Source organism: Mastacembelus armatus, chromosome 4 (genome assembly GCF_900324485.2).
Source record: "Mastacembelus armatus chromosome 4, fMasArm1.2, whole genome shotgun sequence".
NCBI lineage: Eukaryota > Metazoa > Chordata > Actinopteri > Synbranchiformes > Mastacembelidae > Mastacembelus > Mastacembelus armatus.
Genome location: NC_046636.1, coordinates 7,681,874 through 7,705,339, shown reverse-complemented (window position 1 = coordinate 7,705,339; position 23,466 = coordinate 7,681,874). Strand labels below are relative to the sequence as shown.

Genomic DNA, 23,466 nt, shown 5'->3' with positions numbered 1-23,466 from the left:
AAAACCAAAGGAACACTACATCTTTCTACTCCTTCAGCAACAATTTGTAAACTAAAATGTAACAGGCAAACACACATTTCTTCATACTAGTTTGGTTATGACCACCATTATAATTACAGCTGATCATGAGTATATAGAGTAACTATTGTGCTAATGGCTGTATTTTTAGACTTTTTGAGATTTGATGATATTTGCACAGTATTTAACGAAAATATGTAGTTATTTACATTGAGTTCATAAATTCACGAAGCACTGCAGCACAGCACCATAAAAAAATGTTTTTTTCTTTTTTTACATAAAATGAATTGGTATTTTAATGAATGAATGAATGACATATTTAATTATTTACATTTAATTATTAATCTATTTAATCATAAATTATGTAATTTTTTTAAAAATTGAAATAATTAATGGAACATTTAAATAATAATTTAACTATGTATCTGTTTCATTTTGGCACTTTTGGTCCTCCACAGTGTGACACACCCACAACTCAGGACATACAAGCTGTTTGCAGTGACCTTGGTAGCTGCTTATTATCCCTGAACTATCCCAAAGAGGAGGAGGTAAGACTTTCACTATTAAAGATTTTCGTATTTTGCCCAGCATTTAAAGTCAGTGGGATTTTGAATGTCTTAAGGTTTTAGTTGCTGAATGTGTGACACGGTTGTAACAGTGTTCAAATTAACATTTATGTTTAGACCTTGTCAGCACACAGTTTTTACAGGGAAACGACAGTTAAGTTGTGACTGTCCTATCAAGGCACCTAAAATGTGTTTGTCCATTTGGGGAGTGATTCAGCTTTGAATTTGTTCATTTGGTGAGGTCAAACTAAAACATAATTTTTTAATACGTTTGCCAGACTTCATTCTGAAAGTGTTGCCTATTTATTTATTTTTGTGTGACCGATGCCCCTTTGGTGCAGTTAATGTTTAACTTAATGTGTCGTTTCCAGACAACTCTAAATCAAGGATTGTATAGCAGATAATGACCTACTACAGAACAGATACCACGTCAGTGACTGAAAAATTTTGTTAATGATTAGTTTATGAGTATTTGTATAACAAATAAAAGGTAGGTACTGCTCAACAGGTGCTACTGGAAATTCAAAAAATTTGTAATACTTAAAAAAATGGAATGGCAAGGAATTTGAGGATGATCCATGTGAATATTCAAATCTCCACGAACAATAAAGTAAGACCAGATACAAATTCAGGGGCCAGTCAAACAGGGCCAGTTTAGTCTGGATCTTAAGATTAGCAAAGTTGCTATCACAAGGATCACACATTTAACATGTTTATACAAACATAATACAGGAATCTGAAATCTGTTGTAGCGAACATAATGTTTCTAATGCCTGGTTTAATGAATTATTAATATCATAAACAAACTTTCAGAATTCCAGAGCACCAGATCCCTTGATAGGACTTTGAAATCAATTTATCTTTGAATTTGAGTCAGGTCTAGGGAGACCAGCTGAGATAAGTTTTAGACAATCAGCACAGCCACAGTTCGGGCCATCCTGCTGTCAGCCGGCCAGTGGGTTCCCAGGAGGGCCATGGATGTGACTCGAAAGTCCTTAAACTGTGCACCCAGATCATCCGTTCATCAAGTTGCTCTCTGCATCTGGTCACTGAACGTTGGCTCTGTCTGTAGCTTAAGTTGAGCTATTTACTACAAAACCACATGTGGAGGAGGGCACGAACTTAGCAGGTCAATTCTCTTTTGGTTACCGGATTCTCTCCTCTGCGTGAGGAAGCAGAAGCAGGCCTTTTCTCGTGCATCCTGTTCTCATGGCACACAGTGCAACTAATTAGAGTTAATAATTCAATAACAACATAAGTGAAAGTCAATAAACATCACAGAATTATAACAGTTAACAGTAATATACTATGACATACGTTTCCAGGCCATATCTGGGAACACATGTTTAGCTGGTAAAGGAGATCAGGAATGGTTTAAAGGTATTTATGGGTAGTAAGAGACAGATAAGAGACAGATATGGAGCCTGTCCGTTACAAATAGCATCACTGCAGGTTCTCAGTTTAAAAACAATAATAGTAATCCTTAAGGGTAAGTCTAATCTAGATGGCTCCTTGGTTTATCAGTGTTTCAGATGGTAAAAATATACTTGAGGAGATTATTTAATATTAATTATGCCTTGGGTTTGATACACTATATAAAACAGAACTAGAAATATCTGTGCTGTTGGCAGGACTCAAAAGATTGGCAGGACTCTGCGACTTCCTCAAGGGGAGTGAATGACCAGAGAAGGAGCAGGATAATTATTGAAGGAAAATGAAACGAGTGAGGGTGTGGCTGCAGACTGGATAAATAGTCACATGAGCAAAACTAAACAGCATGATGCGACTGCCCAATTTGTTTGTATGTAAACCATCCTGTAAATAAAAAGGTTGATTCCAGAATAAGTCAAAACTGAGGATAAAACCAAAGTTGCGGGTTTTGCAAATAAACATTTTTACTATTTTCCTTTTTAAAGGAAATTTATAGGCTCCAGAACATCAGGAACCTCAGCAGAACAACCATCTAGCATGAACCCCAGACTATCCAGGAGCCGGCAGAGAACAATCTGCTCCCAGCTGGGACATGTCAAACTTCAGCTGCTGTACAAGGCCAGCATCCATGGATTCACTGGGGCAGCCTTTCACCAGCGGTGTGACAACCGCAGCCCCACTGTGTCTGTGGGCTACAACGCCTCTGGTTTTGTGTTTGGAGGTTACACCAAACAACCTTTCAGTCAGTCTGGTCAGTATGTTTATGATGACCAGGCCTTTCTCTTCTCCTTCAGTGGAGAAAAGCTCCTGAAATATCCAGTCACTAACACTCAGTATGCAGTAAAAATGATCGGCAACTACGGGCCATATTTTGGAGAATCTCTGATTCTTGTCTATGGGAGCCAAGCAGAAGTGTACAGCAATGCAGGAAATTATTACAACTTCAGTGCTGCAGACATGCACGGCAATGACCTCAAACTGACGGAGTGTGAAGTCTATCAAGTGGAAGGTGAGTCCTCTCTGAACAACCAAATGTTGATGCATGATGGGATTTAACATCAATCACCAGGCAGGACAGTTACTGTTAAAGTTAGATTGAGCACAGGAGCATTTGCCTTTTCCAAACATAAATTATAGAATTTTTCATCTGGTTTTGTTGAACTGCACAAACTGGAATCTCTTCTTGTGAAGTGGTCTTTAACTGCATTTAATTCAAAAGAAAGATTTTGCCTGGAGTGCTGCTTGGGTGTCCAAGAGGTGTAGAAAATATCCCTTTGGTGCTCTTCACTTTGGGGATCTCATCAGTTGCTGTATTCGTATCCAAATCACATGGTCAGTAAGTCACATGATTGACTCAAAAGAAACAACCAAAAACAGACCCACTTAGAAAACAAAAACAATTCCCAACGTGCACACACGAATAAATACATGTAGTAACTCACTGTCTATAAGAAACAGCTTAGAGACAACCACTTTCACTTGTCAGACTGAATTACTCGATTATTACATGACCATATTTTCCAGATTATGAGTCACACATTTTTTTTTACTCCTCTTGGCTTGCAGTGCGAAGTAGATAGCAAAAGAAAGAGCTATATTGCAGATATTAAACTACATGTGGTAAAGTCTGCTGCTGTAACAAACTTTGGAGTGACTGTTGGCATTCAGACAACCTGCACATGGTTAGAATGTTCAGGCAAGCAAACAAACAAACAAACAAACAAAAAAAAACCATGAATCCAAACAGTACCCTTCAGGAGCTCAGAAAAGAAAAAAAAAACAGAAGAAGAAAAGCAAGCTCAAAGTAAAGCTATGCTCTGCTTTATGTTGTTAATGCGCAGGACTGGCTTGTTCAACAAGCAATATAGGCGACCTCTTTCATTAACTTACGCATGCGGAACGAAAGCTAAGTCATTGAGAGAGATGCCCATCACTGTGGTAAGTTTCTTATAGCCTATACTGTTTTAAACCTTACTATAGTAAATATTATAGTTGTATATTGTAGTATTTATTACATCAATTTACTATTAATAATACAGAATACTATAGTACCCTATAGTACTTATTCTTGTCACGATTCGGGGGTTATTATTTTGGACCAGAAATATGCCCACTCTGGTACTCAGGTGCGAAAAGAAGCTTTATTCAAGAACCAAGGAAACAGAAACAAGGAAACAGGACGAGACACGAAGGCTATGGCTTGACAAGGGTGGACTGAACAGGAAACTAGGGGACATGGGCACATGAACAAAAGGGAACAAGGCATGAGGGTCTGGGTCACACACACATTAGGGACTCACCAGACCATGGGGAAACATGAACAAGAGAACCTGGGTTGGGGAAAAAACATGGACTAGGGGAACAAGACACATCCACATTGGAGACAGGGAAACATGAACACAAGACAGGGTGCGGGGATCTACAAAAACAAATACAAAATCCTCCAGGCAAAGAAAGTCTACAAACAGAGAACACAAAAGAAAAAGGCTATAAAAAGAGAAATCCAGTGGTGTGGGAAAGCAAGGAAGGCAAAACGTGGGGAGCAAGGCAAAACAAGGCGATTTCAGGCAGACAAAGCATTTGAGTCAGACAAGGGATGTTAGTCAGATAACCTGGCAAAGACTGTGGCTGAGAAAGGGGTATATAAACTGAGTGGCAAAAACAAGACACAGGTGAACCAAATCAAATAATCAGGTCAAAGTAAAGAGAAACAGAACAAAACAAAACCAGATCCGGAATGATCTGCCAAAGTAAAATTCCAAAACAGGAAGTCCAGATGTGGATCATGACAATTCTATATTAATATCCTATAGTATACTACAGTTTACTGGTTTACTGGTAAATGTATATATAGTATGTAAATATAGTATTTATAGTGTAGTGGCACATATTTAACATAACGTTGTTGAATATGTTGCACTCAAACATTTCTACACATAAATATGTAAATTTATGTCATTAGTCATTTTTGTGTTTTTTATTGTCACTTTTCAGTAGAGAGGCCCATTTTCATGGTCTCACCTAACCTAATAACAGCAAAAGTTAGTTGTTAATGACATGTCACTCTTTGGGGATTAATAAAGTTTATATATTTGTGTATTTATCTGTCTGTTTCGCTGTATGCAGTATTAACAGCAGCGGGATGATATTTTATTGAAATTGGATGATATTGTTCGTAAAAGCTGTTTTGCTTTTCAACAGAGACCCCAGAACTTGAGAAGCCCTGGAGGTCAATGATCTGGGAATCTGAGTAAGCTGATTTTTGCATCATATATGTCAGTATATTGCACTGACCTGAAGATTCTAATTATTCCTTATCCTTTACAGAAACAAAACCATTTAAAAGTGGTTTAAACCTGTTCTTCTTTCAACAGGAAGAGAAAAGAGATGACGGACAATATTAAGTTCTACTCTCCCACAGACTTCACTGTGTCTCAGGCTCGGATCCTGCTCATTGGACCAGTTGGAGCTGGAAAGTCCAGTTTCTTCAACTCCATTAACTCTGTATTCAGAGGCTACGTCACCAACCAGGCCAATGCTGGCAGCTCTGCCACCAGCCTGACCACACAGGTTAGTTCCTGTGAGGGACTGAAACAGTCAGTCCACATTTCTACTTCATATCAATGTAAATTGCATGCATATTTTTTACCTTTCTTTTGTAAATAATATAAATTATTATTAGTGTTATGATCATATTTAAACAATTGAAAAATGGGAGATGTAGCTCTCACTTGAGATTGTTTCAAAAACACATCTACAACCTGTTCCACTGCAGTTTTTCCTTTTATGGTTTTGAGTAAACACCTTAATATCTACCAGATAGATTTGTATTAAATCTGGACGTTATGCCCTCCACCATCCACCTCCCAGGATGGTAACAAATTTTTCAGTTCCTCATTTTCATTTAGTGCCTTAATAAGTTAAAATATCAATTTGTTTAAATTGAATGACTTTTTGATTTATAACTACGCAAAACTCAATGGCATTCCCAGGAGCCTCTGCTATACTTTGTGTTTAGTGCTAATTTGCAAATGTTAGCATGCTAACACACTGAACAAAATAGTGACTAATATTATAAATATTATCACCAGCAAGTTAGCATTGCTGTGCCAGTCCCTGCTCAGTCTTTTAAATAAGGCAGAATAAGTTTTAATAAGTCTTAAAAATAATAATAATAAGTCTTATGTCATCAAATTTACAAATTTATGTACAATAAACATTTATTACTCTACAGTTTCGCACCTACTCAGTGAAATCTGGGCAAAAAGGAAAACCCTTGCCACTCATCTTGTGTGATACCATGGGATTGGAGGAAAACACAGGGGCGGGGCTTAATGTGGATGACATTATCAGCATCGTGAAAGGTCATATACCAGACTCTTACCAGGTAGAGATTTTTGTTTAAATTAGTCTAAGGAACATCTTTAGTAATATGGTTATAGTTTGATTTAAGTTTGTTAGTTTGGAAAAACAAATGTTCTCTTTCACACAGTTTAACCCCACTGCTCCTCTGCATTCGGAGGCCTATGGTTATAATAAGTCTCCAGAACTAAAGGACAAGATTCACTGTGTGGTCTACGTCATTGATGCCTGCAAGATCTCCATCATGGCCACAAAGCTGGAGGAGAAGCTGGCAGCTATTCGCAAAAAGATCAATTTAATGGGTCAGTAAAAATGAGCCCCACATCATAAGTGGTGCATCCCATTAAGAGGAAATTAATGACTGCAGCTTATACTGATTAGTATTTACAGAACAAAAAAATGGCTGACTACACATATGACTTTATTTTTCTGTTATCCCTATATTTGTAAAACAGGAGACATATAAACGGGTAGAATGGTGGTTAGCACTGTTGCCTCACAGCAAGAAGGTCATGGGTTCGCAACCCCTTTCTGTGTGGAGTTTGCATGTTCTCCCCGTGCTTGCGAGGGTTTACTCTGGGTATTCCGGTTTCCTCCCACTAGGTTGATTGGTGACTCTAAATTGTCCATAGGAGTGTGTGTGAGGTTGTCTGTCTTTGTGTGTCTATATGTGGCCCTGTGATGGACTGGTGACCTGTCCAGGGTGTACCCCTGCCTTCCACCCGAAAGAGAGTTGGGATAGGCTCCAGAAGATCCCTGAGACCCTGGTTGAGGAATAAGTGGGTATAGAAAATGGATGGATGGATGGAGACATATAAATTAACCAGCAGGAGTGGATTGGGAACATACTGTAGCTACAGACTGTGTACAATTTAAGAGCTTTACTATATTGCAAACTAAAGTACATAAAATTGAAGTTGTTATTTTTTGCTGGGTTCCAGGGATTCCTCAGCTGGTCCTGATGACTAAAGTAGATGAAGCCTGTCCTTTTGTTGCACAGGACATTAAGAACATTTATAAGAGCAGCTACATCAAAGAAATGGTGAGATTAACATCAACACAACTGTAGAAACATTTGTAGCACCAGAAAATCATGAACTGTCCTCACCTGAATCTTTTGTGCCGTGTTTTGTGATGCAGATGCAGGACATCAGCGCTCGACTCGGTGTCCCATTGTCCTGTGTTGTTCCAGTGAAGAACTACTGTGAGGAGCTGGAGTTGGACGTGAACTGTGACATCCTGCTGCTCACTGCCATCACTCAGATGCTTCGCTCTGCTGACAGTTACTTTGATGATCTTAGTGACAGATTCCGCCATACACAAATCACAGAGTATTAAAAATTCACGCAACAAATGCTCATGGCCTGTTGAAAAGTAATGAAATGTCCCTCAAAATGCCCCAAAGTCCAGCAGGAGTTGAGATCTAGCTCAGGTTCATTGTAGTAAAAGTACTGCAGCTCCCAGAAACTTGGGTACATTCACACATTAAGATGACTTCCCTATTAACACCTTAGCCAATGGTAGATGATTAATCAACATGAACTGGATTGCTACTGAATACTATTAATACTAACTACTTACTACCTTCCCTACAATACTACCTGAATTTCATCACATATCATCTCAATTTAGTGGGACATGTCATTACAAGCAAACATGTTTGAAAAGGCAGCACATTATCAGGCATTCACAGGATCACCTACTAGTATGAATTGTTATTGTTATTAATTGCTCATACAGCCTTTAATAACTTTTTTGTCTTCCACATGATTCCACCATTATAGAAACTTTATACCGCTGAATAAATATTCACTGAGTAACTGAAATGGAGAAATGACTTTTATTCCATTGTGTGTTACTCACATTTAGCTTCTGCTTTGCTTTGTTCAACACTAATTAAAATAGGTTTTGTTGACCGGAGAGAATGTCTTGTAGGGTGGAAGCTTTTTAAATGTTTTTTTAAATTTTTTTTTTTTTTAAAGAGAATAGAAATGAATTCCTATTTAAAGCCCTTATTATTCCTAAAACAAAGTATTCCAGTCAGTACTGTGCTGTTCAACAAAAGCTCAAACTACATGAGTGAACAGAAAAACTGAAATTTATTAATGCAGGTCAGACAGTTCTGTACAGCAAACAGCGTTGGAGCCGGACCACCCGAGGTGCAGTTCCCTCCCTGTTTAACAGGACTGTGGCTTTACAACAAACTGTAAACTACACATCACACCTCTAATCTGACTCAGCGCCTGCTTTTGCATCTTTGAAATGAACTGTGAATTAGAATGGATTACAAATTGGCAGCTGTCCTCTCTGCAACAATAATCATCAGTTAAAAAATAATTACGCTCTGTGCTCAGGATAACGTTTAAACGAACAAAGACACTTCTTCAAATAGTGTTTAAAACATCAGGGTTGTGTTAGTGCACATAAAAGATGCAGGGGCTTTCTCCAACTTGACCAACAAGTGACCAACAAGAATGATGCGCGATAGTGAAGTAGGAATGTCCTGGAAAACTCAAATCCCACCTGGAAATCAAAGGTATTCAGCCAGTCAGCTTTCTGATGTCTCCCTTTCCATGATGTGGGTGCATTTCTTCGAGTGCAGCTGCTCAGTGGCCACCAGTGAGAGGATGGTGGTCGTACTGGGAAACTTCATGTGGAAATGTGTGAAAGATTGCAAGATCAGATGACACGTTTGTGGTGAGATTGGATCAGGCCACTGGGAGCACAGAGGAAGATCACTGGGGACGGAGCAGTGGGGAGGTTCTAATGGCACAGCTGATACTCCCCGACAAACAGTCAGATGGCTTTCCTCATCAGCCACAGCTTCAGTCATTAACAGAAAAGGCAGCCACGTGAAGAACCGTTTCACTTTCAACCACTTGAGTTATAGTGCAGAACAAACACATACATCCAAAAACACACATACAAACAAGTATACAGAGGATGGTCAGAGTCCAAAAGCTGATTTCAGTGACAACCAGAGCGAAGCTGAAAGCAGGACTGTTGGCACCTACGCTGCAGCTTTCTAAACAAACATGTAAAAACAAAACACAGACTCTTTTGGCTAATAGTTATTTTTGTTAACTTTAATGCACAAAAACAAAATCATCCCTTTGTCCTTAGATCACTGGCTATTTACTGTAGATTATAGCACCTCTCGGTGTAAGAGGTATCAACTGCGTTTCTTTTAATAATTAATAGTTTATTTACTCAGGTTGATCTTGTGATTTCTTTTTTAAAATCTAACCTACACCCTCTTCCTTTGTTTAAGACAAAACTGTAATAAAATGTTAATTTTACTTCCTGTATGTCCGAAAGGCAATTTCTTGCTGTTTAGACTGAAGTGTGAATTATATTGAACACTGCCAACAGTGCACCACGGACGCAGGGAAGATTTTGTATCGACTGTTAAGTTTTCACTATTAAACGACAAATCGACAACAAAACAGTGAAATCTTATAACACAATTAAGGGAAAATTAAATATTGGCTCAGCCTTTAAAATCACCACAGGACTGTTTGGCAATGATGGGGGCAGACTGCACCCACACCTGCTTATTAAAGATGTTCTAGGCATGTACTTAGGGATGAATTGTGCTATGTAAGGGATACCTCTTATCCTGCAATTATATTTGTGCAATTGCTTCATTTTGTACACTGACAATCTACCGAATCTACAGTTAATTCTGATGCCAGGTAAGTGGTGAAAATTCCCAGTACTTTCTTGTAGGTGGTGCCTGGATAGTGTTAATTTATGCAGAATGATAAACTCAAAAGGTTTTGCATGTTCACTGTGGAAGCCACATGACATTCTGTAAAATCATGAGCAGTGTTTTTGAAATGGAAAAATGGAAAACTAAAAATAAAACAACCAAAGTCAATTGGCAATTATTGTGTATGTGTGGCATTCTGTTAAGCTAATTCTTACTGAACCATTCAAAGTCTAAAAATGACAAAACCACATCAGAAACATAAGAGAACATCTATTCCTGTTCTGTTCTCATCACAACTATTTACAATTTCAAAAAACTATAGTTGCTTTTTAGAAATCTGCATGTAGTGACATAGAAATTTCAAAAAACAAAACACAGGCATGAGCTGGGATTTAAAAAACAAAACAAAACAAAAAAAATCACTGGAATTTAGGGTGAGTATGACACTCAAGAACCAGTGACCGGAAAAATCAAACCAATAAAATCTCTGCGTGTTGTCACTTTGGCTCTACAGCTTTTGGACTTGACCATATCGATCACACACTGTGCTTACGTTAACATCAAGAGAGTTGACATTCAAATCCCAAACAGTAGGGAAACAAAATGAACCAAAAATGTCCTTGTGTTTTTCTTCTCTTAAAGAACTGTACAAGATTATTTAAAAAATCAATAATTAGTTATACATATTTATATAACAACATTGTTTACGCTATATTACTATAAAGAAATACAATTTTTGTGTTCTTGTTTAAGACAGGATACAGTATTCCTTTTCCAGAGTGCTGTGGCTTCACTGAAGATAGACTGTGTAGGTTTTGGATTTTTAAGCAGTAAACTTTATAATTTCTGTGATGTAGCAGTATCACTACCACTGAAAATAATGTCCTAATATTAATATCTGAGACTGAATGTATGTTTCATTCTCCGCTAGCTAAAAAAACATAATCTCACAGATAAAATGAGGCTGCAGTAGCAATATCTGTCCACAAAGTGGAGCTGAACAACTGACCCACATGAGAGATGCCGTTGTTGACGTTAAATCAACCTGAAAACAATGTCAGTAACGGCACCTGAGGTTATAAGTTACCTTGACACCTCACTAGTGATTCCCACTCACCTGTCTCACAACCTGTGAAGCTGAGAAGGTCAACAGACACTTTTGAGTTGACTCAGACGTAAACATTATGAGAAAGACAGGTGGCCGATCCAGTCCTCCACCTGTTTCTTCTCTCATCTCTTTAGCTCTTTGTAGTCCAAGAAGCCGGTGAGTTCCGCTTTGCCACTGGCTGGAAAAGGAATATTGCAATTCTCTCTGCTTCTTACTTCAGCTTATGTTCCTCTGCTAGTGTGCATCCTGCAGGGGAAAGAGAAGGGGAGGGAAGGTTGCCTAAGCGGGGCCATCCTTTGGAGAAGACGGAGTCTGGGATGAGGAGCTGGAGGATGAAGAGGCAGAGCTCTTCAGAGAGCCAAGAGTCTTGCTGAACCAAGAGTTCTTGGCTGCCTGGATCTCGGTCATCAGGACTCCCCGTTGGTGCTCGAGCTCCTTTAAAGCAACAAGTAGAGTCACTTCAGGTTAATTGTGGAGGTTTAGTAAGTTCACCGAATTGTCCAATGGCTGTGTAGTGTAACATGTAAACTCAGTTATGTTAAGATAAAACCCTGCAGACGATATTAAAAATGACAGATAATAGTCCCTGGTGTTGCTAACCTGGATGCGGCACTTGGCCTCCACCAGCTGCAGTTTAGTCTGGGCTAGCTCCAGCTCCATCTGTCGCAGCTGCTCCTTCAGTCCATCTTTCTCCTCATCCAGCGGCTCGGTGGATGTCCTGTCCCTGTCAGGGGACGATGCCTGGAGGGACCCAAGGGTGCTAAACAGGTCCCTACAGTGCTCACAACCCATGACTTTACTCTGCACACAAACACATTAACACAGGTTGTTGGGTACACATACTCCATTCTGTATAGACTACATGAAAACAATATTCTAGATTGTTTTCTTCTTTCTTACAGGCAAAAAGGCCAAAAACAAACTCTTGAGACCATTATGCCCTGACTGAGACCTTGCAGGCAAAACACTGAATTGATATTTTCTGCATTGTGTGATCCATCTTCTCCTTTGATTTGGGATGTTTGCCTAGTGGCCAGGACCTCACAAGCCGATGCATTAAAAATGTTTTTACAGATTAGTCTTTCCATGCACTTATTGCTCAAGGGGAAGTTTAATCTTCACAGTTCATCCATTTCATCGTAGTAAATGGACAGCTCCACCCTGTCATCAACAACCCAAGAGTCTTTCTTGAGTAGAAAAAAAGGAAGGCTCCATACTGGTATCTCTACAACACCAGGTTTCAGTTTGATCTGGTGTTACGTTATCTTAAGAAGAAAATCAGACTAACCTGATCTTTACCCAGGCCTGAGTTGATATTCCACCACACCCGCAAAGAGCAACGTCACATGTTTGACAAGGGCTAAACAATCGAGTTCTGTTTAGGTGTGATGATGTACCAACCTGGGCTTGTTCACACTGTTCTAACTCAAATCCTTGGCTTTAGGTATAACTTTTAACATTCTGTAACTTGTACTTTCTGCCTTCAACAGCAGCAAAAGTGTAATCTCACCCTGACAATGTCCAGCTCTTCCTTTGTTGCTGCCTGCTGTTTTTCCAGCCTGGTGCTCAGCTGGGAGCAGATCTAAAACACAGAGAGGTTGGTTATGTAATAAATTACATGTTGGAACTACAGGATAAGAGATACACTGATGGTGCTTTAACTTGAATTTATCTCCAGAAAGCACTGTGATGTTTTACATCAGAACTCCTCACAGACAACTTCATTCATTCACAGGAAGCAATTTATGTTCTATGGGCCTTACCTGATATGTAAGTCAATCATTATTTGCACTGTATTTACTTTGTAAGCAGTTAATTTTTTACAACATGAAGGATACTCCATAAATTATACAAATTCAAGCAATATATATCTTGGAAATTGCTGTGAAAGTAGTACTGAATACTCTAAACAGAACACTTCTAAAAATCTGTACGCCAATGTGTGCTATAATTACTTTTCCACTTTAAATACAGCAGGTGGAATTAGGTTATTAAAACTGTCTAACCTGTTTGTATTCAGCTATGATCGCTGTGGTTTTCTTGATCTCCAGCTCTGCTTTCTCCAGCTCCCTCCTGAAAACCTCCTTCAGCTGCGAAGGACAGAGCGACATGACAAAAACAAATTCATACAGGAATGAGAAAAAGAGCTGCCAGGACACTAGATTACAGCATAATGTTGTGTATACATATGCAAACATCAGGGTGCTAAAATAGTACTGGCAAAATAGTGAAATGTAAGTTTTAACGATGCGATAACACTCTTCCTGCGGCTATGATTTTTCATTGGGGGTTTAATTGAGCTGATCAATACTAATTACAGTCAGTATCATTTGGAGTAGTGATAGATAGCTATGTTCTAGATAAACACTATTGGATCTGTGCAGTACATAATCTGTTGTGATAATGTGACCTTTAATCATTATAAGCCGCCTGATGACGTCACTGCCTTTTCTTCAGTCATTGACAGAAGCATGTTAAAGTAATTAATAAACAATTGTGAGGAATTTTAAGTAAATATAACCAAACACAGTGAAGCCACTAAGTCAACCTCAAGGCAGATACAGACTGTCACCTCATGAAAAGTTTGTCAATTTTATGTTTTTTTTTTTAATTACATGTATTGATTGAAATAGAGTCCCATACCAAGCTTGAGGGGAAAGATCACTGAACCAATGTGTTACCTGAGCCGTCTCCTCCTCCTGACGTCTCTTCTCCTCCTCAGTCTCCACCAGACGTTGCTTGGTGCTCAGCAGCTCTTTGTTCAAAACATCAGCCTTGTCTTCTGCCTGATTGCACAGAGACACAAAAACACACAGAGATTTAACACCAAATCTACAACGGTAGAACAGTAAAGCTGTCACGCAACCACCAGTAGGCACAAACACATTCAAATGTAGTCTATAGGGAAGAAATATGAGGTTCACCAATCATTATGCATTATTATAATCTTTACTATTTACTCATTACCACGATTAGAGAGAGTCCAACTGACCAGTACAGCTGCTCCACTGCTACAGTGGGTTGTTTTGTGAAAGCATTATAAGCAGCTCAGCAGAGCCTATTGAGGAATACTGTTTAAGGACAGGAAATGTTTTTCTGCTTACGGCTACATTTGTCTGCTCATGCTCCTGACAGAGAATTAATTATCTCAGCTACGGAATTTACTGTAAACCCTTTATAATTTCAACTTCAGTAAGTTGCAGGTTTTAAAACATGCTCTGTAGATGCTGCGTTACCTGGTCAAGGTCATTCCGAAGGGCGATCTTACTGGTGACCAGTTCATGGGCCAAGTCATCGTTTTCTTGTTCCAGTCTCATACTGGCCTCCTGAAGACGACGGTTCTCCCTCTGAATGAATGCAGAGCAGCAAAATTAGTGTGCAAATGCTCAAACAACCAAAGACAAAAAAAAAAAATCTGATATGAAGTAAACAGCTGACCACCAAACAACTTTTCCTGATTTTACTGATCACCATTTGCTAATGCTCTGCCCCCCCCACCACACACACATAGATCCCATTGTAGACCATTATCAGAGTCTCATGACTGTGCCTGTAAACACTCTCACATGAGGGCCATGTCTCCATGGGACGAAACAGTTAAGGTGAATCTCCCAACTTTTCCACTGATGAATTCTTCTGCCTTATTTAACCTCACACCCAAACAGACCATACAAATGATATAAATACTGTGACTAGGTAAACTGAATTTCTACAGCACATTTTATATAATCATGCCAGTATATACTAGCATACAGTATTACAAAGCACAAACACATGCACAACTACGGAAAAAAAGAAGACAACAGCTTACAGAACCTGCAAGGTGTTATCAGTAAATATCAGCAGGATAAATGGGAAAAAGACAATGATGGCAAGTTCAGCTTTTCCTTAAGAGTCAATAAATCACTCCACGTAAACAGAGCATTGTGGAGAGTAACTTGGACAAACCAGATATTGAAAGCAGCCCAGAAAAAGCACAAATGGCTAAGTCACATGTAGATTTTACACACAGCCCAAACAATATAAGACAGACTACATGTCTAGGACAAACCATATAAAAACATGAAAAGCTAAATTACAGTAAGCATAAAATAACTAAAATCCAGAGATATTCCTTCAATAAAATTTTGTATAATTTAGCCCTGTGCTTATTTACAAGCAGTCATATTCCTACTTTGTACCTTTTTGTCTGCTTGCTCTTTCCACTCACTCACATAGGAGATGGCTCTAGTCCAACATCTTTTCTATAATAAACCCTCCAGAGCCAGCAGCTTATACTACTGTAGCTCTGCTGTTGACACCAACAGGAGAAAAAATTACATTCAATTTAGATGAAAGTTTATGTGGTTGGTTGTTGTGTTTCAGAATATTTAACTCATAATGCATAATTTAACTTTGATTTGAATATTCTTTGAATATTCTGTTATATTCCAGCGCAGTTACTACTACTACAGTGATATTTCAGCAAACACTATCCTGACTTAAGATCACTGATGTGCTCAGCTGAAAGAAGGCACACTGATTGTTGTTTGTATCTCAACCATTAAAATCACCCAAGGAAACAAGGCTGAAACGCACACAAAGAAACACAGTTCTGTTATTTTTTTTAGCTGGATCACTGTGCATTTATGAGATTATTCAGTTGGGGCCAAAGGAATTCAATTAGTCTCGCTAAGCCAAACTTAAAGTTTTGATGAGTTTAGCTGTTATGTGCCTCTCTGAGAAGAAACAAAACAAAATACCTTGTATATACTTGTTCAACATCATAAAATGTCTGTGTGCCCCCTATTTAAAAAAGATGCATGCTTTTCACACACTACATGAGCCGCAGGTACATATTTAAAGTAACATAAAAATTCTGGTGTCTCATTAAATTTCATAAGCCTACAGACATTAAAATTTTAACCTGAACTGCTCTAATTACATCAGTTCATATTTAAAGCAAAAAGAAAGAGGAAAAAAAAACAAAAAACTTTAATATTAGAGATGATGAAATCACGAGACACTATGTGCTGACATTTTGTTGAGTGTGTCTGAATCTTTAAATATCTTCCTCTCCTCTCCTGATTTTACCTTTTGAAGAATTAGACGAGATAAAGTCACAGCAGTTAAACCTTTTTGTCAACACTCTGACAGCTGTGCCTAAAAATACATTTTATAGATGTTTGAGTCAATGACGATAAAAGTCACTGCTGTGTGAACCGCAAAGGTACGGTTTGTGAACCACAAAGGTACGGTTTGACAAAACAGCTGCGCTCACAACAGATTTCTAATCTTAGAAACGTGATTAAATTTAACAAATAACAAACTTTTATGTCCTCATTGCAAAAGAAGACCTGTCTGTGCATCATGAGCTTACTGTTTTCTTATCATCTCTAACACTGAACACTATCTGACAAGCTTTTCAAATAAAACCTAAAAAAGTGTGTGTGTGTGTGTGAGTGTGTGTGTGGTTGTCCTACCTGGTATCGGTCAATGGGGTCCTCTTGTTGCAGTTGGCTCTCCCTCAGTGTCTGATATTCCTTCTCAAACTTCTTCAGCTTTTTAGTTGGAACCTGAAAACAAAAGCAAAGTTGATGACTTCATAACTATACTGTAAACTTCATGTACCCTTCCTGATAAAATCTCAGCCCATCCCAGTTGTTTGTGACTAAGGGGAGAATGTGTGTTCATTTACTCGGAGAAGCAAAATGAGGGCTTACGTTAAAATGAGGCATTTTGGGATTTTAACACAATAATAAGGAAAGCACATTTTATTAGTCTTCTCCCTGGAGAAATTCACTAATTCACATTTTGTCAGAGGAATAACATGTCAGCCAAAACTAGGAATAAGCAGAGATAAAGTTTTGAGAACAGTTACAAGAAACTGATAGTAATGCACAGACAACAGATATTCTCGTAACAGCGGGTCAAAACTAACTGAACAAACTCAATATTGCTGCTGAAATGTGTTACTGTGTTTCCTGACTGCATAGTTGTTATGTTCCACTATACAGTCAGATCTGTTTATGACAAGTACACATTGCTATTTTCAACATGCGGTATTTTCACGGTAGACTTTCAGAGACCCACATGGCACACAAACCAAATCAGACGTTTTATCTTACCTTTGACTATGAATCAGGCACCATTAAGAAACCATCAAAAACTGTTCACACTGAATTATACAGCCAGTGTGTCTGTGTCTAGTTATTTGATACAGAGGGGAGATTTAATATACAGTACAAAAATTAAAGGATTGCTTACTTCAGTGAATGCAAATTGGAGGAGAATAACTCATGGTCAAAAATACTGATTAGCCCTTTAAATATTGTTTCAACTATGCTGGGAGGATAAACTACACCTCCTTTAGTGTAATTGTTTTTCCTCCACAGCCTTTCATAGTGACATGTTAAAACAACCTAATCTATGAAAAGCTTATCTTTATAAAACAGATCAGTATAAAGATCTGATCCTGTGGCCTCTTGGCTGTGGCAGCTTTAACACATTTTGAAACCAAAAAACAACCAGACAACGCAAGCACAGAGTCAAAATATGTGACGTTCTCGTGAATTGTTCTGCATCACAGAAGTACAGTTCACATAAACAAACCACAGGAAATTCACTTACAGTACAGTAAACAAACAATTATACACATTTGTCTCTGAAATTCACCTTCAAATAAGCACTGGGAGTTTAAGAGTAATGTAAGTCCCTTAACACATTAAATGCTCCAAAGACTTTTTACTAAAAATACCAGCTAAGTGTTTTTAACCAAACAGCAGGGAAATATGAGGCAACACTGATGACGGTCGGAAATTATTCTGCATCCAAGTGTGCGTCTGTTTCAGGTCGGTGGTTATGTTATCTCTCCCTGTGTAGAAACAACGTTGCCACAGTGACCACCGGCTGGGGACTCTCCAGGTCAGGCTCAGTCACATGATCCCCTCCTCTGAGACAGGTGTGTTTATACATATATGTGCATGTCCTGCGGTTGTCTGTGGTTGCGTTTAAATCGAGTCAAGCATTTTAGTTACTATTATATAGGTGTGCTGGACCCTGTTTGGCTAAGAAGAGCTAATTGTTTCCTGATTTACATAAAGTATAAAATGCCAGAAAGAAAATCCAATACCAGTGCCTGTGGTCTATATTTATCAAGTGGGGTAAACTGTAGTTTTTCTCTTAATTCCAAACAAACAACATAAAATGCATAAGTGCACGCTAATGTGCTAATGCTACATGGCAGATGGCGTTTAGAACAATAAGCACAAAAGCTTCACTGAACTGGATAGACTTCTGGATTACTGCTGTTTGGACGCAGTCAGAGGAACACATTATACATATATCTAACTTCGTTTAACTGCAATGGCTACCTGCCCTTTCACGAACATGTAGATTAACCCTGGACCTTTACGACCCAGTAACTGCTGAGCTGCATGAACATCACACTGTAATCTATCTGACACACAATACCCAGGACTCAGACGCATTCTGTTGTTATCTGTGTGGGAAGAAAGACCAGCTGGGTGTCTGCATGCTGGTTAATAATTGTTTTATTGTAGCAAAACAATGCAAAAGAAATGAAAAGTGGCGTTGGCCTGTAGGCACTGCCATGGTTCGGAGCCTGATTTCCAATATTTCAGACATCCTGAGTTGCTAAGTTTTTCGCATTTCTTAATAATAAATGGTCTTTTCAGGTCATTTTCACAGCCTAATAAGTGGATTTTCACAGGGCAGAAACAATGTCACTGTCAACATGTGCGTCAAATAGCTGAGTTGTTAAATCTGACCATTTTGATGTCAGAAACATTTGTTGTTTAAGTGTGTTATTCTTGTCTGAGTGGGAAAAGGCTTCTGAAAACCATTTACCCCATTATTGTGCACCAGATCTTTATTCTGAAATGAGCCTGATGGTGTTTCTTTCTTTATTTATTTACAGCCGGATACATCAGTCCAGCCTTTAAATTACATAGCTCATGTTTCATAAAGTAATCTCTAAAGCAGCAATTCCGAGATGATTTGATTAAACAGACATGGTTCCTTTTGTTTGCTCAATTTTCTTAGCGATGCACAAGACGACAATATTTAAAAAGCCCACGTGTGTGTGCTGAAACCAGTATTCATGAAATGTGAGAGAGAGAAATGGAGAGGGAGAGAATGACGTGTGTTTCCTGACACAGTCAAACACAACCACACATCACTTAAACCCACCTCTCTCTTGCTTGTGCTTTCACCTCCTCTCACTTACTCATTTAAAGCCTTTAAATATTTTCCCTAAACCTCCTCACTAACTAAGGACACTGGTTCAGTCATATTTTCCAAGCTTCTTGTATATGATGAGATGGTTTGTAGATTTCAGGTTGACAGTAATTCAAATTGTATTTTTCTCTCTGATGTTCAACTTTGCACTTACAAATTGAAGAGAACTATTAAATGTCAGATGGAGAACAGCAGCGGTTACAGATTTGGTGCTTTGCTCAAAGACACTTTGGTAATATATATGACCTTTCCAAAAAAATGTACACAAGTGCATTCATTTTATTTGTTTTTCTTTTAATTTATTGATATTTGTTGTTGTCCCTTTAGCTGGATTGTAATCCGTCTGTTGCAACAAATATATGAAAGTATGTTTGGAAATATATGTTGTAAAATGGCACAATTAGGAAATCTCCTGATATTCCCGGGCATTCTCTGATAGTTTGACTAGGTCTCAGACTTCCACTGCCTACAGAGACTGCTGTGTTTTCCACTGATATTTTGTTTTCAACATGTAGCCAAGATCTTTTTCTAGAGTGACTTATAGTCAGTAAAACTGCACAAGTACTCTCAGACAACAAACATTACAAGTTATCAATAGTATTACAGGAGGGTGTTAAACTCTCTGATATGTTCCGACATTCCCAATGACTTTCGGTGTAATGAAAAAACATCTCAGACCTCCTTTAATGATATTCCTGAAATTCCAGGGGCAGACCTAAGCCTACTCAGCTACAACTAATGAACATGTACAGGGCTCAGCATCGTGCTCAAGGCCACTTCAGTAACTTACATGGTTTGCTGATACACACGACCAGACACAGACTTACCACAATACTCAGTTTAAATGTTATAGAGGCCAGACTAAGGATAGAGGTACCTCTCTTATTCAGGTAATGTGATTTAAGATGCTTGGTGACACAGGAAATGGTACTAGGTTCATTTTTAGATTCTTGACCTAAATCCTTACAACAGAAAATGGAATTGGTCCCAAACCTCCAAGTGCAGACTGCAAGGAGTAGTGCCATACTGGTTATCACACTCCCAGAAGGACATTGAGTGTGTGTGTGTGTCACATGGAAAAGGCTGATCTACTATACTCTTGCACAAAGTCACAGTCAGAGTTTGAATATTGAAATAAGGACAAAGTCAAGTGGGCATCTCAAAAACTAAAGCATGTGATCCAATTACCCTATCCACACACACATGGTCATCACTGATTCCAAATTTATTCAGACTTGTAGCCAGAAAACAGCTCTCTGTCATAGCTCTGTAACTTTCAACATCAGACACTCCTTTAATAGGAACACAAAACACAAATGCCTACACCATCTACCACATGGAAAGAAATATAGATTCGGTAAAATCTGTGCTTTCCACCTCTATTAAGTACCAAATTTTAAGATGGCAGAAAAAAAGCAAAAAGAAAAAATCCATCAACATCAACTGAAACAGTAAGAAGCAGGTGCATTCCTGTTTCCATTTTTCTTATCTAAAAACTGCAAGAGATAAGAGAGTAGAAATAAGAATGTCTCGCATCAGTGAAAGAAAGAAGGTCAAAGAAAGAAATAAGCAAAGTAACAGAAGAACAGACCTACCACCGGCCTGGGAGCTCGGAGAGGTCTGGAGTGGGCGACCAATCGAGCCAGAGTGTCCTCCTCACCCGGTCGGTCTACTACATGGGCATCGTACGCCACCATGATGGACACTTCCTGCATCATCTTGACTCCTGCTTGCACCCGGCAGCAAGGAGGACGAGAGGATGAAGAAGGAAGAAAAAGAGGAAAAGTAGTGGAGAAGGAGAGGACTGCAGCTGGCAGGTTTTGTTTCCCTCTGAGAGCAGAGGAGGTAACTGGCTGCTTTCAAGAGGAGCTGAGCCCCACCCACCGAGACCAGGAGGGGTGGGGGGAGCGAGAGGGCAGTACAACACACCTGTTTGTCTCTCGCTCTCCTTCTCTGTAATGCTAGAAGTGTGCGACACAGGAAGATGAGTTTGCTATTTCTTCCTTTCCACTGAGTGAGTACTTCCTTCTCTCTCACCCACCGTCCCTCCCTCACTCTTTTGTACTCTCTCTCTATAGGTTGTCATCTGCAGATTTTGTTTTTTTTTTTTTTTTTTTTTTTCCTGCTGCTGGTAAAAATAAAGGCTTGTTTACACATCTACCCTGTGTGTGTTAAGAAACATAGGAAGGAAGTTGTCAGATCAACCACAGTGACTTGTCAATTACAGTTGCACATCATTCCAACGGTAAAACCCAGTAAGTGAAGCGAAAGTAACTATAAAGCTGTCCTGAATGATGCCTGAATACCCACCCACCCGGCAGATACAGCTCCAGTTATACATTAACTGCAGGGTTCGCAACATATCGACGTATCCTTAATGCACATGCATGTTTGAGATAACCTAAGCAAATAAGAGTAGATACACTAAGTGTGAATAATATTTAAAAAGGTTTGCACAATTCAAAATCCTCTGCCATTATTGAGCAGATGCACAGGTGTCCAGGTGTGTTAAAAAGGAAGGCAGTGGTAATAAACTATGTTGTAGAGAAATTAGATGACTGAAAAAACAAACAGACTACAAACTGATTCTTGGACAATTGCAGGAGTAGCATAAAAAATAACTTAGCATCATATCTGACACCCCAGTGTATTATTGTTAACTGAAATGTGAAATCACCATACAAATTAAATTCTGCTCTTTTAAAATTAGGTTATAAATTTGGCTGCATTAACATGTATTTCACATAAATCTGGTTCTGTAATATCTGGTCACTATACATCTCATTATGGGTGTAGACAGCTTTTCCTTTTTAATTTGCTTTTCTATACATTTTTCTCTTAGTGCTTCTACTATACCTCCAAAATTTTATACTGTGAATTTTTGTCTCTCTTTTCAAAGAGTCTGGATGTTTATCCATTCAAGCAAGTGATTTTTTAGTACTCTATATCTTTCCTTCTCTATAAATTTTTCTCTCTAGACACAGCCTTCTCTTGTCTTTCTCCTCAGCCTATAGTCAGTCTGTTAAAGTTGAGCTTGTTGGAAGGATTCGGTAAAAACCGGATTAATCATCTACTGTATGACATTTCTTCCATTTTTTTCTCAGAGCTCCGAAGTCACTGCTCCAGCTGTGGTCCAGCAGATATTTAAGAAAGCGGAGAAATTCAAATTCTTCCCATAATCCCCAGAAAGGCTAAGCCACCCAACTACCCGTTGTGTTCATCAAGCCGATGTGCCAGTGAATTCTTTCGCTGTTTTAAGCAGCTTACAGAGTTCAGCTGATCCGATTTAGACGAAGACTGAGAAAAATATGTAAAAGGGGGTGTGTGAAGAGAAAGTGAAATGGCTTGGATAGGCTGATTTACCATTTTTCTCCAGTGCTGGCTGAGTATGGCAGGTCTTTGAATATTCTTCCAAAGAAAGTACTTTAACTACTGGCTCTCTTAATCGAGAAGTCAAAATTTAACTATTATGTAAAAATGACCACAGCCTTATTTGTTATCAGTAGAGGGAAAGAAGATATCTCACCCTGATTCCTTTCATGTCTGAACTCATCTAACCTAGACAGCAGATGTTCAAGAGATGCAGCATCATATTTTTCCAGTCTGTTACCAACACATTCATGTGATGCGACAAAGAAGGACCACTTAGATTAAACAGACAACCTAGAAAGTCATATAATTGGGTGTTTGACCCATGCACATAGTAACGTTATGTACAGTAGTGATGTTGGACTGAAACATCAATGATGATAAGCAGTGTGGTGTCAGTCTGGAATGACAGAAACACTGGGATAGCCTGTATCTACAGCAGCTTCTCCAAGGTGCTGCAAAGTAGCTGAAACTGTGTGCAAGTCAAACCAGAAAGAGCTGCTGCTGGTTTAAGGGGAAACAAAGGGGAAATACTTCAAATACTGATTAGGGTTTAGGTTTGGTTCCCTTTACTGCACTTTTAATGAAGTTAATTGACCAATGAAAAATAATTCATGTAATTAATTTAATTTTTACTACCTACAAGTACCACAGTACTGGAC

The 23,466-nt window shown here is 38.7% G+C and overlaps 2 protein-coding genes across 7 annotated transcripts in view; one reads left to right on the top strand and one right to left on the bottom strand.

Annotated features, from left to right (window-relative positions):
* Positions 1-7,835, top strand: part of LOC113139812 (interferon-induced protein 44-like) — a 47,528-nt gene extending 39,693 nt beyond the window's left edge. The window contains exons 2-8 of one of the 2 annotated variants that reach the window (XM_026323362.2): positions 2,501-3,024; positions 5,217-5,265; positions 5,390-5,585; positions 6,250-6,402; positions 6,508-6,679; positions 7,319-7,419; positions 7,518-7,816. In XM_026323362.2, the coding sequence (XP_026179147.1) occupies positions 2,501-3,024; positions 5,217-5,265; positions 5,390-5,585; positions 6,250-6,402; positions 6,508-6,679; positions 7,319-7,419; positions 7,518-7,715 (1,393 nt within the window). In that variant the 3' untranslated portion in view covers positions 7,716-7,816. Of the gene's footprint in view, positions 1-2,500; positions 3,025-5,216; positions 5,266-5,389; positions 5,586-6,249; positions 6,403-6,507; positions 6,680-7,318; positions 7,420-7,517 lie in introns of both variants that reach the window. The other variant, XM_033325155.1, reaches the window with a different exon arrangement.
* Positions 7,836-8,457: 622 nt separating this feature from the next.
* Positions 8,458-23,466, bottom strand: part of rabgap1l (RAB GTPase activating protein 1-like) — an 88,336-nt gene continuing 73,327 nt past the window's right edge. For 4 of the 5 annotated variants that reach the window (XM_026323036.1, XM_026323037.1, XM_026323038.1 and 1 more), the window contains 7 exons: positions 16,660-16,752; positions 14,434-14,544; positions 13,879-13,983; positions 13,204-13,287; positions 12,708-12,779; positions 11,798-11,998; positions 8,458-11,632 (listed from right to left, as the gene is read on the bottom strand). In XM_026323036.1, the coding sequence (XP_026178821.1) occupies positions 11,477-11,632; positions 11,798-11,998; positions 12,708-12,779; positions 13,204-13,287; positions 13,879-13,983; positions 14,434-14,544; positions 16,660-16,752 (822 nt within the window). In that variant the 3' untranslated portion in view covers positions 8,458-11,476. Of the gene's footprint in view, positions 11,633-11,797; positions 11,999-12,707; positions 12,780-13,203; positions 13,288-13,878; positions 13,984-14,433; positions 14,545-16,659; positions 16,753-21,030; positions 21,403-23,466 lie in introns of those variants that run through there. The other variant, XM_026323040.2, reaches the window with a different exon arrangement.